Source organism: Chanos chanos, chromosome 2, assembly GCF_902362185.1.
Source record: "Chanos chanos chromosome 2, fChaCha1.1, whole genome shotgun sequence".
Classification (NCBI taxonomy): Eukaryota; Metazoa; Chordata; class Actinopteri; order Gonorynchiformes; family Chanidae; genus Chanos; species Chanos chanos.
This window is the reverse complement of record NC_044496.1, coordinates 5,343,772-5,357,640: the sequence shown is the minus strand read 5'-3', so window position 1 is coordinate 5,357,640 and position 13,869 is coordinate 5,343,772. Positions and strand designations below refer to the sequence as shown.

The 13,869-nt window shown below is 45.2% G+C and overlaps 1 protein-coding gene across 1 annotated transcript in view; it reads right to left on the bottom strand.

Annotated features, from left to right (window-relative positions):
* The window catches only part of plekhg4 (pleckstrin homology domain containing, family G (with RhoGef domain) member 4), a 62,611-nt gene that overhangs the window by 43,229 nt on the left and 5,513 nt on the right, over positions 1–13,869 (bottom strand). The window contains exons 2-3 of the mRNA XM_030794123.1: positions 5,016–5,213; positions 66–1,611 (exon numbers count right to left, since the gene is read on the bottom strand). Coding sequence (XP_030649983.1) covers positions 66–1,611; positions 5,016–5,213 — 1,744 coding nt within the window. The remainder of the gene's footprint in view (positions 1–65; positions 1,612–5,015; positions 5,214–13,869) is intronic.

The following is a 13,869-nucleotide window of genomic DNA, read 5'->3' as shown; positions in this document are numbered from 1 at the left end:
TTCAGCCTCTCCCTCCATTTCTCTCTCTGACTGGCTCTCTAACCCTGGCCCTGTCCTCTGCTGACCCTGCTGGTTAGCTGTAACCTGACCCTCTGCAGGGGCCTGGGAGACAGAGGCATAGTCTACCTGCTCCGTCTGCAGGGCCCCTGAGCCCAGTCTACGTTCCTCACCGCTGTCGCTGGGGCTGTTTTCACTGGTCAAAGTCAAACATTCTGACGGGACAAGAGGATTAACCTGCTCAGTCGTGGTGTGTGGCTGGGTCTGACCTTCGGTGCTCTCTGACTGCATGCCTGTTTGTTCCCGCGGAGACTCGGTCATAGCTACGTGCTCAGTGTCAGACGGTGGATTCTGGTCCACCTTATCAAGACAACCTGCAAGGCTGCACTCTGCCTCAACTCTGACCTCACCTTTAAGTTCAGATTCAACGTTGATCTGCGAGCATTTTTCAGACTCGTCTATCATAGACTCCATCTCCCCTGCCGAAACCTGGTCGGACTCCTCTGTCACTGACATGTTAGCTACAGGAGTCTGAGGGAAATCTTTCAACCCCTCAACGTCTGTCTGCGACACACTGCTAGTGTTGTTCGAATCAGATGGTACTGGAGCCTCAGCATCAGACACACACGCTCTCTCAGACACATGCGACACACTGTCAGAGGAAGCTGTACCTTCCAAACAGGTGGGCTCTGTCCGGTCTGATGGCAGCTGTTGGCCCTTTGTCTCTGTTGGGGAAGTGGGGGTTAAAATCACAGGCTGAAAGGGGTCATTCAGACTTTCTTGGATTAGCATGTTGCACACCATGGTCTGGGAGCAGGCGCTGCCTTTCAGGGGACCTTCGGTGGATACGGGTTTCGGCTGAGTAAGCCCGGAAGTTCGTGGTTTGTGTAGGTTCCTGTAGTTCATGCTTATAGACTGTGTCAGAGAGCCTTTTTGTGGAGAAAAGCGTGGCAATGTGATCTCCGCTAGCTCCACATACTCGCCCTCTGAGTCCTCAGCATCAGCGCTGCTTGAGCTCCTCCCACTGGTATCCTTATTGGACTGTTCTAGAGCAGGGAGAACCTTAACCCCTTTGTTATTATCCTCAGCCTCCCCTAACTGGACTGTCGAAGTGTCAATCAAAAGCCCCTGATCAGTGGGCTCTGGAGGACTGTCATTCTCCTCTGTTTCAGAGTCTCTCTCTTCTCCCTCCCCATCCCCATTCATAGTCCCAATAGTCCCAATTCCAGGCGTGATGGCTTTGGGCCTGCTGATGAACTCCGGGTGCACCACGTCCTCCCAGGGCACTCGGAAGATGTTGCTGTCCGTGGACAGGAGGCAGTGCTCCAACGCGGAGGCGCCTCCACGTTCTCGGTTGATCGAGTCTAGCCAGGCCATAGTGAAGATAGAAGTGTAGGCTAGCTCTGGCACTTCCAGTTCTTCAACATACTGGCCGTTCAATGCCAGGCATTTGACGATGATACGCGGTGGGCTCTTCGGTGTCGGCGCCACCTGCAGGTAGAAGTCTCCAGGCTGCAGGACACGCTTGTCCAGTGCGGACAGCTGGATTATGACCTTCTCATGGACACACAGTGGCCAACCCTCGTGACGGAATAGGTAGCCACAGTACGGGAACTGTATGGGAAACAAAAGAGAAAGACAGGACAGAGGTGTTACAAGTTGGTTTTTTGATTGTTGTTAGAAGCACAGTGCTGATCTGTTAACAGTTCTGTAGCATTGTGTTACAGTCCTTGGAGCAGACACCAGGTTAAGTGTGGGAAGCTTTTGCATGCATGCTACCGAATTTCAAGAGACATAATTACTGCATCATATGATTCTACAAAAGAATATGAAAATATTAGACTCGAAGGAATCGCAAAGGATTTCACAAAGGACTTCTTAAACGTAATGGGGCAGCTTGTTTACCTAAATTAGCCGTCCATTTCTTTTGGCTGCAGAAGATGCTAAAAAAGCCATTGTAAACTGAAACAATGTAAAATTCAGAGGAAAACCAAGAAAAGAACAGTGCCTCTGCATTCTTCTGATTCTTAAAATGGTTCAATGTTATACTTCAAAAAGAAAAAACAAAACAAAACAAAAACAAACAAACAAACAAACAAACAAAAACCTCGAGGAAGAACACAGTGTACCACATGATCTTTCACACGCTTAGTTCTTCCTGTAACATAATCATGGCACAATGTGCTATTTTCTCTGCTCATGTATTTACAAAGAAGCTGATGTATTTACAAAACAGATGCCTATCACCATTATACAGACAACACAGCTGAGATCAAACCTGATAGAACGCTACTGGTACCACGTGTTCAATCAGATCTGCTGTAGATGATCAGGATGGTAATGCATCAAGAGTGTGATCAAAGACATAAGTCAGGTCACATTTTTAAAGTGTTTCTGGGATGCCATCCAGTTTATACATTATGGTGGATAACAAGATTAAAAGTTCACAGGACCTCTCAGAGCTGGATAATGGAAAGGCATGCAAAGGGGACATTTTAAGTTGATTCAAGGAGCTCTGGACAGTGTGAGAGAATGAACAATAATGCCATTTATAACAAAACTGTCCCAGTGAAAAAACAGAAAGACCATCTTTCTCCTCTTATTTAAGTGAATGATGGCTTGACTTAGCTCCCAGCTCGGCCTGTCTGCCACACTGCATTGACCGTGGCAGTAGAAACTAGCTTTGCTTCTTTACACGGTAAACAAACGGAAAAACCAAAACAACTCTCACCGTTCCACGATTCAGTCAGTCATACCATATTATCTGGTCATGGTCTGCTTCAGACAGTGAAACTGTCCTGTTTTGTAACTTGATGCAAACGGGGCCATGAAAGATCTAAAGGACGAAATGAATATTCCCTGGCTGCTTGACTCTGGATTGCCAAAATTGACCCATTTCCTTTGAAAAGGAGCCCCTGAAATAGTCTGAGGAGGAAGAGGGCTAGTCTGTCCTTGGGTTGAGGTTATGAGGGTGGGTGAAAAGGCTTTTTATTCGCCGAAACCCCGGCTTCTGTTTCCCATTACCCTCCCGCTCACCACCACTCAGGCCATCAAACCACGAAGCTCAACTGAAAAGACGGGAGATCCTGACCGCGGTGAGTAGCTCCTCTGACACCAGGTGCAATTCTTGGCCGATTTTCCCACAGTGCTCACAAGTATGGCTAAACACACACACACACACACACACACACACACACACAGCAGCAGCACCAGCAGCACTAGCAAGGGGGGGGTGTGTCAACAAACCAGTGTCAAATGATTTCCGCCTGAAGGTCACCTTTCAAGCCGCACACCGGAACAAATAACTCGGCTCATTCCTAGACTCCTCCGTGAGACTGTGGGGGCATCCGCGGAGCATCTGACTGCACGGAGCCTCACAGACTATTCCTTTGTGCTCCTCTGTTTCTCGGAGCCGCTGAGTGAATGGGGGGCCAGGAAAGGAGGAGAGAGGACAAGTTCCTCCGGCCTGTCTGCTATCAACGCCATCACGGCCAGTGAACCCTGTCCTTTTCCCTGTCTCAGGTTCACTGGTTTTGCTGACTTACTCTCAGCATTAAAAACAAGGCCTGTGAAAGACTTCAGGTTTTGGACAGAACCAAGGTTCCTGTGTCACTGAATCCGAACAAAAGAGGCAGAGAACTCAAAGCTTCACAAACGTCAGTTCCCATCCACTTTCATCAAACATGCTATTAGCATGTCTAAGCTTTCTCTTTTTTTTCTCCCCCAATCCTCTGACACTAATCAGCCTGTCAGAGACAGAAAACTCCATCTGTCCTTAAACCCATGATGGCTTTGTTGTAGTTATGTGGCTAAGAGCTGAACTAAGGGAACGCAGGTAAATGAACTGACCCGAATGTCTTCACAGGACTAAAAGACCAGTAAACACGTGGCTTTTCTCTCGTTTTCTCTCTCTTTGACTGCCTGAATGAGCTCATCCAGTCTATTCAAGTACCAAATCCTCAGAGTGCTTGTAGGGTGACACCTTAGCCAATGGAAGAGGCCTGAGTTAAAGAGATAGGGTGTCACGCACTCTGTTCTCCTCTCAGGCTGATGAAAGGCTAGCCGCCGACAGCGCTCGTCAGCGACAGAAAACAGCAATCTTTTTTAAAGGTTGTCCTTTGAAAGAAATGTGCTTTATAGTTCATTAAAAGTGCATTATTCCTGCTGAGTTGCCCTCTCTCCCCTTGTAAAGCAACGAACAAGGACAGGCACACACACACACACAAACACATAAACACGACACGCATGGACAGATCCTTAAAGAGGGCCGAAGGAGAGTAGCTGTGTTTACAACAACTGTTCAGTAAATCTTCTCCGTGTCAAGTGGATGGTATATAAATATACATATGGTTATCTGCTCGACATGGCTGTGGATACAGCCCAAACTTGTTAGAGCGTAAGGGGCTAGCGACTGAAGCATGCGGTCCAGACAACTTGTGATAATTTGAATATTTGATATTCTAATATTCGCCCGCATAGACTGGTTGTACAGCTGTCTGCTCCTGAGAGTACATGGGGGAGCCTTAGGGGCTTCTTCTCAAATAACCAGAAGATAAACACAGTACTGTGGCAGGTCAAAGTCTTTTGTTCACATTCACGCTACGCCCACACGATGACTAATGGTAGAAACCACAGAGAGAGAGAAGTTCACCTAACCAAACAAGACACACAGTGCGGCAATCTCAAACGTGACAGAACACGACCTGAGACAGGGACAGGGGAAAGGGAGAGCTAGAGAAAAGAGGGAGAGAGAGAGAGAGATAGAGAGAGAGAGAGAGAGAGAGAGAGAGAGAAGGTCTAGGCACAGAGTGGGTGGCTGACTGTCCTGTCTTGTGACACACGGTGGGCATGCCTCAGGAGACAAACGCACCAGTAAAGAAAGAGAGAAAGTAGGGAGCGCATGTGACAGAGAGAGATAGATAGTGACTGAGCCGGATAAAGACACAGAGAGAGAGAGAGAGAGACTAAACTGTGAGAGAGTGAGAGAAAGACAAAAAAAACACGGATGAGACACTCACGCAAGCATCCTGCTGGATACTCTGAAGGATGTGTTTTGCGGGGACCAAGAAGTCGATGAGGTATTTGAGTCCGTCTCCACGGTATGTCGTCTCGACGACGTCGAACACCTGGCAGAGCACGGTGGCAGCGGTCGCCTCAAAAGGGGGGTAAAGCGCTGACAGCGTGCTCTGGATACAGTTGTCCAGAGATTCAGAGTCCTGTAGAGGAAAAAAATATGTACATATGTTCAACTTCAAATCTATACATCTAGCCAGCGGAGCACTCTCCAATCCAGTTTCATAACTTTGATTGATTGATTACAGTCAAAGATATGAAAAAAGCTTTCAACTACACTCATTTCATTCAACTACACTCAATTCATTCATCATTACCCTTAAATGAATGAATGCATATTTCATATACATATATACATATACGTACAAACACATATCAGAGATTCAGAGCACAAGCGAAAACACATGTTAAACTCAATATGTTTAGCAGAAGACACACTCTGTATTCAACTGAAACACCGCTGTTCCATGATTAAAATTCGAAGATATGAATCAAAGTCATTCTTAGTTTTCATCTGCACTAAAATGGTTGCATTCATTCATCATTACCGTCAAATCAACGGACACATACTCTCAGTCCAATGCAATATTATGGATTTATGGTAAACAGAACAGTTTTGGAAAAAAACAAAAAAACCTCAACTCTGTCAGCATGCTATGGTGCCACCAGTCAAACCAGGGCACAGCTGATCCCCAGAGCAGATCCTGAAACATGCAGTCAACAGTAAAGACCCACTGTACCGATACACAAACACACACACACGCACACCCACTCACACAATCACAACATACACACATACCAAAGAGAGCCCGAGACAACAGTATGACCAAACCTTCTGTTGACACTTAGACAGACTCTTCTGTTCTCAGCCCTAAATGAGAGGGCAGATGCACGGTGGTCTCTTTAATTGGGCTGTGTAGGCAAAAGCCCAAGAGAAGACAGAGACCCCCAGTGAAACGTGACTCCATCAGGCTTGTAGAGGAGCAGTAGGCCAAAGCCTGCTAAAAATATCAGCCCTGACTAGTCAAGAGAACACTGACCACTGAGTTTAGTGCTTATATCATGGCCAGTCTTTTCAGGGAACTTGTTTTTCTCAGCTTAAGGACACGAACAGTCTCTTTGACTCTTTGCCTATTAGTGCTGTCCCGTTTTGATCTTGACATCTTGGCCTTTTCTCCAGATTTCTTGACAACAACCCCCCCCCCCCCCCCCCCCCCTCTGTCTGACAGTTGAAGCAGGGTGGAAGGGGGTTAGTCTTTGCCCTAAATAGAGGAGTCCCTTGGGACGCTAGTAACCCAATGAGAATTTCAGCTGTCTGACATGGAGACCGTATTGCTAGCAGGGGTCCGTGCTTAGTTACCCCAATACTGGGGCTACAAAGCTCCTCTCAAACTGCCCCAATCTCATTCAGCCACCCACCCACTCACCCACAACACACACACACATACACAAACACACACACACACACACACACACTCACACCCACACTCACACAAACCAAATCAAGATTCAGCTTTGGAGACACACATACATACAAGATGAATCTCAGACAATTTACCTGCTAATGAAACCAATCTCTCTGAAACAGCCCTGCTAATCCATGCATCTATCTCACGGAATCTGCCCAACAACTGGCTTAGCCACAAAGCAGCTAGACACTCATTAATGACACCTGTTCTATTGAAGTCACTAAAGTAATGCACCCTAAAGGAGCTGCCACATCTAAACTGTCACGCCCAAGACACATACACACACACACACACACACATACACACACACCCCTCCCACAGACATACACATCCACACACATACAACTCCTCCTACTCTTCCAGCGTCAAAGCATTATCTGTCAAATATAGCGCCTGTCTCGACAACAAACTTGTCAGTAACAGTTGAACAGAATCTGACATTTGAAGTGTGCGGTAGTGTTTTCTGCAGGGTGAGGGATTAGATTCAGTGTAATATTACAGGATTCTCAGGTTTAGGAGAGGTCCGGGGGATCGGCCAAGGATCACATGAGCTAACAAAGGACCTATGAGAACAGCAGCATCTTCACTGGGAAAAAGAAAAAAAAAAAAAGGAAGAAAAACAACAACAACAACATGAGGCGCAGCTGCGGGATCTGTTTCAGCGCTGCAGGTGTGGATGTGTAAATGTCCCAGTTCTACCATCTGTGAGTCTTACTGGACAAACAAACACTGTAAAAGATCCAGCATCTGGAAAGAGTTTTCAGCATTAAAAGAAGAAGAAGAAGAAGAAATTACAGGCCAATATAAAGTGTGTTTATATTCGTATGTGTCGGTATCTAAATATATAGAGCACACAGATGGGCACACACACACACACGCGCACACGCACATGCACACACACGCATGCACACACACACGCACACACACACGCATACACACACACGCGCACACACACACACACAAGCGCATTCTTGCTCAATTGACTGCTGTGTTATTGTTTATCCTCATTGTTGATGTGATACATTTGAAAAAAGACCATTTAAAATATTATAACAGACAGACAGTCTTATATGGGGAAGACTAAAAATAAAACTGAGACTCTGCACCTCTTCACCTCTTGGGATGTTTTTTTTTTTTTCTTTTGGACTGACAATGGAGAAATGTGCATATAGCATTGTGGTATTTTCCTACATTCCCTTTCACAAGCATGAGGGCCAGTGTAGCCATGTTACTGAGGCCCTGGCCCTGCAGGTGTCTTAAGAAAAGAGAGACGGAGGGAGACAGCCATGAAAATGCAGACGCCACACTGACAGATAAGCCAGACTGTGTGACCGAGCGCACAGGCAACAATGAGTCTGCCCTATCTTTTGTACGCAGTGTTCTATCAATACAGGCTATACACACACCGGCAGGCTTCTCTCTCAAACACACACACACACACACACACACACACACACACACACGCTTGTATACACACAGACGCTCTTATATCCTCTCTGATCAACGTTTAGACATGAAAAATCAATTTAGGCCAATGGGTTATCAATTAACAACAATGGTTAAAAAAGGGTAAGTTAATCATTTACAGAGTTAAACACCGAGGAGATAAGTAGAATCGGCATTTCCTGTAGACGAGGAAAAGAAATATTTTCATTTGGTTAAAGGGAGGAAGCAATTTAGGCTTGACCAGTCGTGGTCTCCAAAGCTGAATCTTGATTTGGTTTGTGTGAGTGTGTGTGAGTGTGTGTGTTTGTCTGTGTGTTTTATTATTTCAGATGGCTGAGCTGTATGAGAGTATAACACATGCACACACATACGCAGATTATTTCTCAGGATGTATGAGTTACATGACTGACGTGTTTATAAGGCAAATTAACTCTGATTAGCCTGGGACAGACGGACACACACATATACACACGCACATGCGCACACACACACACACACACACACACACACACACACACACCGATGTCTGTGTACTGACTCAATTCAGAGGAACGGATTACAGATAGGGGACAGAGACATAGAGATGCTGTTGTTTGCCTCAAGATATAATGTCTGTCTTATTCAGAATCTCCCCCTCCTGCACACAGCACTGATCTATATCTGAACCCTTCAATAAACAAGTTCATATCCCCCCTCCGACTGTTTTCTCTTTCTCTCCCTGCAACCATTCCCATATGGAGCAGCGGTCCAGTGCTGGACCCATATGTGATGTAAATTAGAGATGCATTACACTAAATGGGTTTAGATCCCCACACTGCCTCATGCTAAAATCTCCTCTGTTTGATGGTGAGGTAAATGTTTATCCAAACTCATCGGAAATGTACCGCTGGCCCTCATCCATGTTATTTAGATGTCCGACGCTCAGGCAGAAGGTAATTTAAAATCTTGGTCACACTACACAAATTCCACTATGCCGTTTGCTGAGGGGTGGGTGGGGCTTGGGGGCTGGAGGGAGGCAGAGGCATGAGAAAACAGTTGGAATCGGGCTGTAAATCTCTTTGGAAACGCATAAGAGGAGTTTTCTTTCTTTCTTTTTTCCCCTTTTTTATTTATTTATTTATTTTTGTCCATCTAAAGCAGTCCTGTGTGAGATGCCAACAAAGTATCCATCCCAGTCTGAGAGCCTCCCCCCCCCCGTCCAGTGGGATTAGACCCCATGGCCCACCCAGGGCCTACAGCCTGCTGAATTATGCATCTGATCATTAGCCCCCTGTAGCCCTCCCCTTTCCCCCCCCCCCCCCCCCCCCCCACACCCCCACACCCGCACCAATTTAAAGCCCACACTGTACCAGTCACACTGACCTAATGTACTCCCACTGACAGCCTGAATGGCTGCACGCTAACAGTCACGTCCTATTAGCACGTCAGATTCACAACGCTGTGCTAACGTAGATGCAACGTTTCAGAGGCGCGTTCACTGTTCAGTCGTATCATGACTGGCTTGTCTAATGTCACGGTTTTGGAAGAAAGCCTGTCCTGATGGTGTTTTTCAGTCATAACTTCTGTGGCCAGGGAAAAGGTATTTGAGTTAATACCCCAGGAAGGAAGAGGGATCAATATGTGCCCTCCCCTCCAGAAAGGGTGCGAAAGCAAACATCCTCACAAGAAAGGAAAATATAGGCTACAACATTCTTTCTTTTTGTCTACCTATTATGTAGATCATAGCTTGCTCTCTCTCTCTCTCTCTGCTCTGGGCATCCTACTGCAGTAAATACACAGTGCATAGCCCCAGGTCTGCACTCACTAATTTTAGTAGACAAGTGTCCCAGACTAAAAGAAAGGAAAGCGGGATTTGGAGTGGCTTTCCAGCAGGCTGCTTAATATTCTCCAGATTTGAAAGGCCACACAGCCAGCCATCTTTCTCTCTTTTTCTCTCATTCTTTATTTTTTTTTTTTCTTCTTTTTTTTTCCTAAGGCTTTAGCAAGACAAGTTTGAAAAATCTGGGCCGTGTCCACAATGGTATCATTCTGTAGAGTGTTGTAGCCATGCCTACGGGGTAAACATGCTTACTGCTTTATGAGACTATGGGAAACTGTGCATTTGTGGTGTGTATGTGTACGTGTAAGTGTAAGTGTATGCTTATGTGTGTGCGTGGGAGAGAGAGAGAGAGACAGACAGAGAGAGAGAGAGAGAGAGAGAGAGAGAGAGTAGAGTAAATGTGTATGTGTCTTCCAGTTTCTCAATATAAGAGAGATTCTCTGAGCATTAAGTTGTGACTCCATGTCCTTTGTGAATGCACAGTGGATACTGTATTCCCTTTGTGAAACTAAAACACATCTGACAAACACGTATCCTCACACAAAACGAGAGGCTGTCCCTTTGAAAGTGTCTTACAGGTGATTTGAGCCCTGCTGAGTTGTGTTGGTGAATGCGTTCATTAATGATAATGCTCACGTCAGGGTGAACACAGGATACACAGCCTTAATCAAACATCTGTCCTTTTAACCAGCCAGCCTGTGGTGGTGTACAGACAATATTAGATTACTTAACTAAGCCTTTCTTTTTCTCTCTAGGCTGCACTCTCTTCAATGAATAATCAATTGCATCTGTTCCCAAGGGTGCTATGGTTCTCCTAGAAAACATTTTAGCGACTTTTAAAGTACGTTGGGGGCTGGGTGTGGGTGTGGGTGTGGGTGTGCAAGAGACACAGAGAGAGAGAGAGAGAGAGGAGATGCAAAAGGGTTTGCTAAACATCAATACCAAACCAATACTCAAATTCACAAAATGTACAGCATCCTTAATAAAGTTACTTGTGAAAGTATCACATGTTTGGTGATATGATCTAACAATGGTTAGGTCTATTTCACACCATAATCCAGATTTACCCAATGAAAGAGCCAATTTTGTTGCTGATATATTCTAAATGATATATTCTAACTAATATACTCTGTAGAACCCTCCACCCTTAGCCTAGCTAGACAGTACTGCACTGCCCCCCAGAAAAGCGGCTGTTCAGTTTTCAGAATAGTGGCTTGGTTGGGTATGACTGTGCAACAACATATGACAAGTTGTTAATAAACCGCGGTCAGAGTTTCACCTTGTTTACAAGATTATTAAAGCAAACTTTGTGTGTGTGTGTGTGTGTGTTTGTGTGCGGGGGAGTGGTGATGCCCAGCAGTTCTGAGGTAACAAGACACACAAACACACACACACACACAAACACACATTCATTCCCTCTAACATGTGGGCGTAGGCCACCAGAGACCTGACCTTTCACACTAACACGAGTGACAGAATGGGCCAGCTGTCCATTTGTAAGACAACTACCAGCAGAGAGAGAGAGAGAGAGAGAGAGAGAGAGTGAGAGAAAGCATGCAATGGCAATAAAAAAGAGATAGTGTGTTGCCATCATTTGTCTAAACTCTACTGATCATTCACCGTGTAAAAACGGTTGGGAAGATGGAAACTGAGCAAAATAGTAGTACATCACAATGATTACAACAGCAGCATACACCATACAGCCTCAAAGAGACTCAAAATCCAACACAGCACAGCAAAGCTGATAGAAACAGATAAGAAGAAAAACAGTTTGTTTCTGACCCTCTTCCTGAAGGGTGAAACAGATGCTGCCTTTTCTCCCACCTCTCCAGGTCCTCCAGCATCCACATCAAAAGGCTGATGAGTTTCCGTTTTCTCACTGACTAACGACCGCTCTTCCTGCCCAGCACGTCAAGTCCACCTGAAACATCACTCTTACCATCAAATATAGCACACGGGCCAGAAAAACAACCCGTCCAGGAAATATTTATCCATCCCCAAAAAAAAAAAACCCTTCACATGACAAATGATGTCTGTATTTAGAATTTTTTCCAAGAATCCGAATTTTCCAAAAAAGCCAGTTCAGGAGATCGATCTGGGGGAAAGGTTGAATACAAATTAAGTGCGTGTTACTGTTGAGCATTTTAATACCAGTTTTAGAAAGGGCGTCCAATAAGTTCAACAGGAAACTCAGAACAATGTGGTTTGCTGCTGAAAACACGAACACAAGGACAACACTTTGGGAGGTTTACCTTTTAAGAGGTTGTAGATCAATCTGAACTAAAAAAAAAAGGAACAAAAACAGCAACACTAATAACACGCCATTGGTCTTGTGTTTTAAGCAGGTCATAATATGAATGAGTCCAACGTGATTATGCTTCAGTCAAAGGTAACAGAGCGTCCCTTAGTTACATAACTTATTAAGAAATAAAAGCTTAATCTCTGTTGAAGCAGCATATTCACATTACAATCTCCAGCAGTGACGGCAGAATTGTGAAATATCACATTCCTGGTGTGAATGAAGCAGAGAATAACTGAGTGTGAGAGAGGCCTTCAGAGAGTGTGACGAGGCAGATGGTAACAGGGAGTTTTAAGATTGAGAAATTTAAGTCAGACATTCCTAAAGCAATCAAACCCTTGTGCATGCACACACACACACACACTTATATGCACACACACACACACACACACACACACACACACACACACACACACACACACAGACATACATCCACAAGTCCTGACTGTTCAAGCCCTGGGCCCGGGCTCTACAAACACTCTGTAAACCTTTTGAGAGGGCAGCCCATCCTGCCCAAACACACTACCTACACTTACTGACTGATAAGAGAGAGAGAGACAGAGAGAGAGACACTTACTGACTGATAAGTGAGAGAGAGAGAGAGAGAGAGAGAGAGAGAGAGAGAGAGAGAGAGACACTTACTGACTGATAAGTAAGAGACAGAGAAAGAATCATGTTACACTCAGAAAAAAATACTTAAAATAATGGAATTGTCACATTCCCAAGACTCCCAAACACGTCTGCCTTCTTGATTCTCAATGATGGTCACACTGCTCTCAAACCATAGATGTAATTCTAGGCAGTCTAGAAGAGCTGTTCTTAGAATGTTTTCACAGATCTAACAATTCTAGAACCATCCATCAGAACCCCGCACAGCCAACAGTGGCGGCCGTTAGCATGGTGCTCCCCTGCTGAGTGTGAGGTGTGGAAGCAGTACTCCTTTATAATCTACTGATGGGACAACACTTGCCACTGCTCCCCTGCTGATTTGCCCCTGTAAACAACAGGCTGTGACATGCAGGAGACAAAAGGAGAGAGGGGAGAGCCTTTCTCACGCATACTACTGTCCTACACCAACCTTACCCTCCGCCATGCGGCACGCACAACCTTCAAATGTGCGTCGTCAAAGGTGTTTGAAGTTTGGGCCAGTTTAGGCTGTGATAGTCTCTGCTCCGTGTGGAGAAAAGGGCACTTTCTCTCTCAGAGGAAGCCCTGGATTATTTCTGATACTGCTGACGGTGCACAGAGAAAAGAAATAAAATGTATACAGCTGCAATCTAAATCCTGCTGCCCACACAAAGAAAACATATATCAGCACAACCAAGGCTTTCCAGTGTTCAGGCTCCCTTCTGTATTTGGCCATAGGTCAGTACTGCTGACACCGCCAACCAACGGACAACATGTGGCATAGTTAACATACTGTTCATGGTGAAGTCTACAGTGAAGTGACTAATAAGAACTTGAGGTTTTTTTTTTTAATTTAAAGTCCTCAAACAGACTCTTTTTCAGCTAGGTCACTTTCTCTGAAGAACAGATGAAGCGGTGATATCTGTAAGAAGTAAATCATAATTACAGTGATTAGCCTAATTCCTTAGATAAGGACACATATCCCTCCGAATATGCAAATGAGCCATTGACGGTGAAGGACACTTTATTCTGACTGAAGAGAGTCAAGCTGAAGTCAAGCTGATTCGTACAGTCATTTAAATCGAACACAGATGTGTCAGACGTGGGGATTCTACAGCACGGAGCTCTGAATTGTCCTT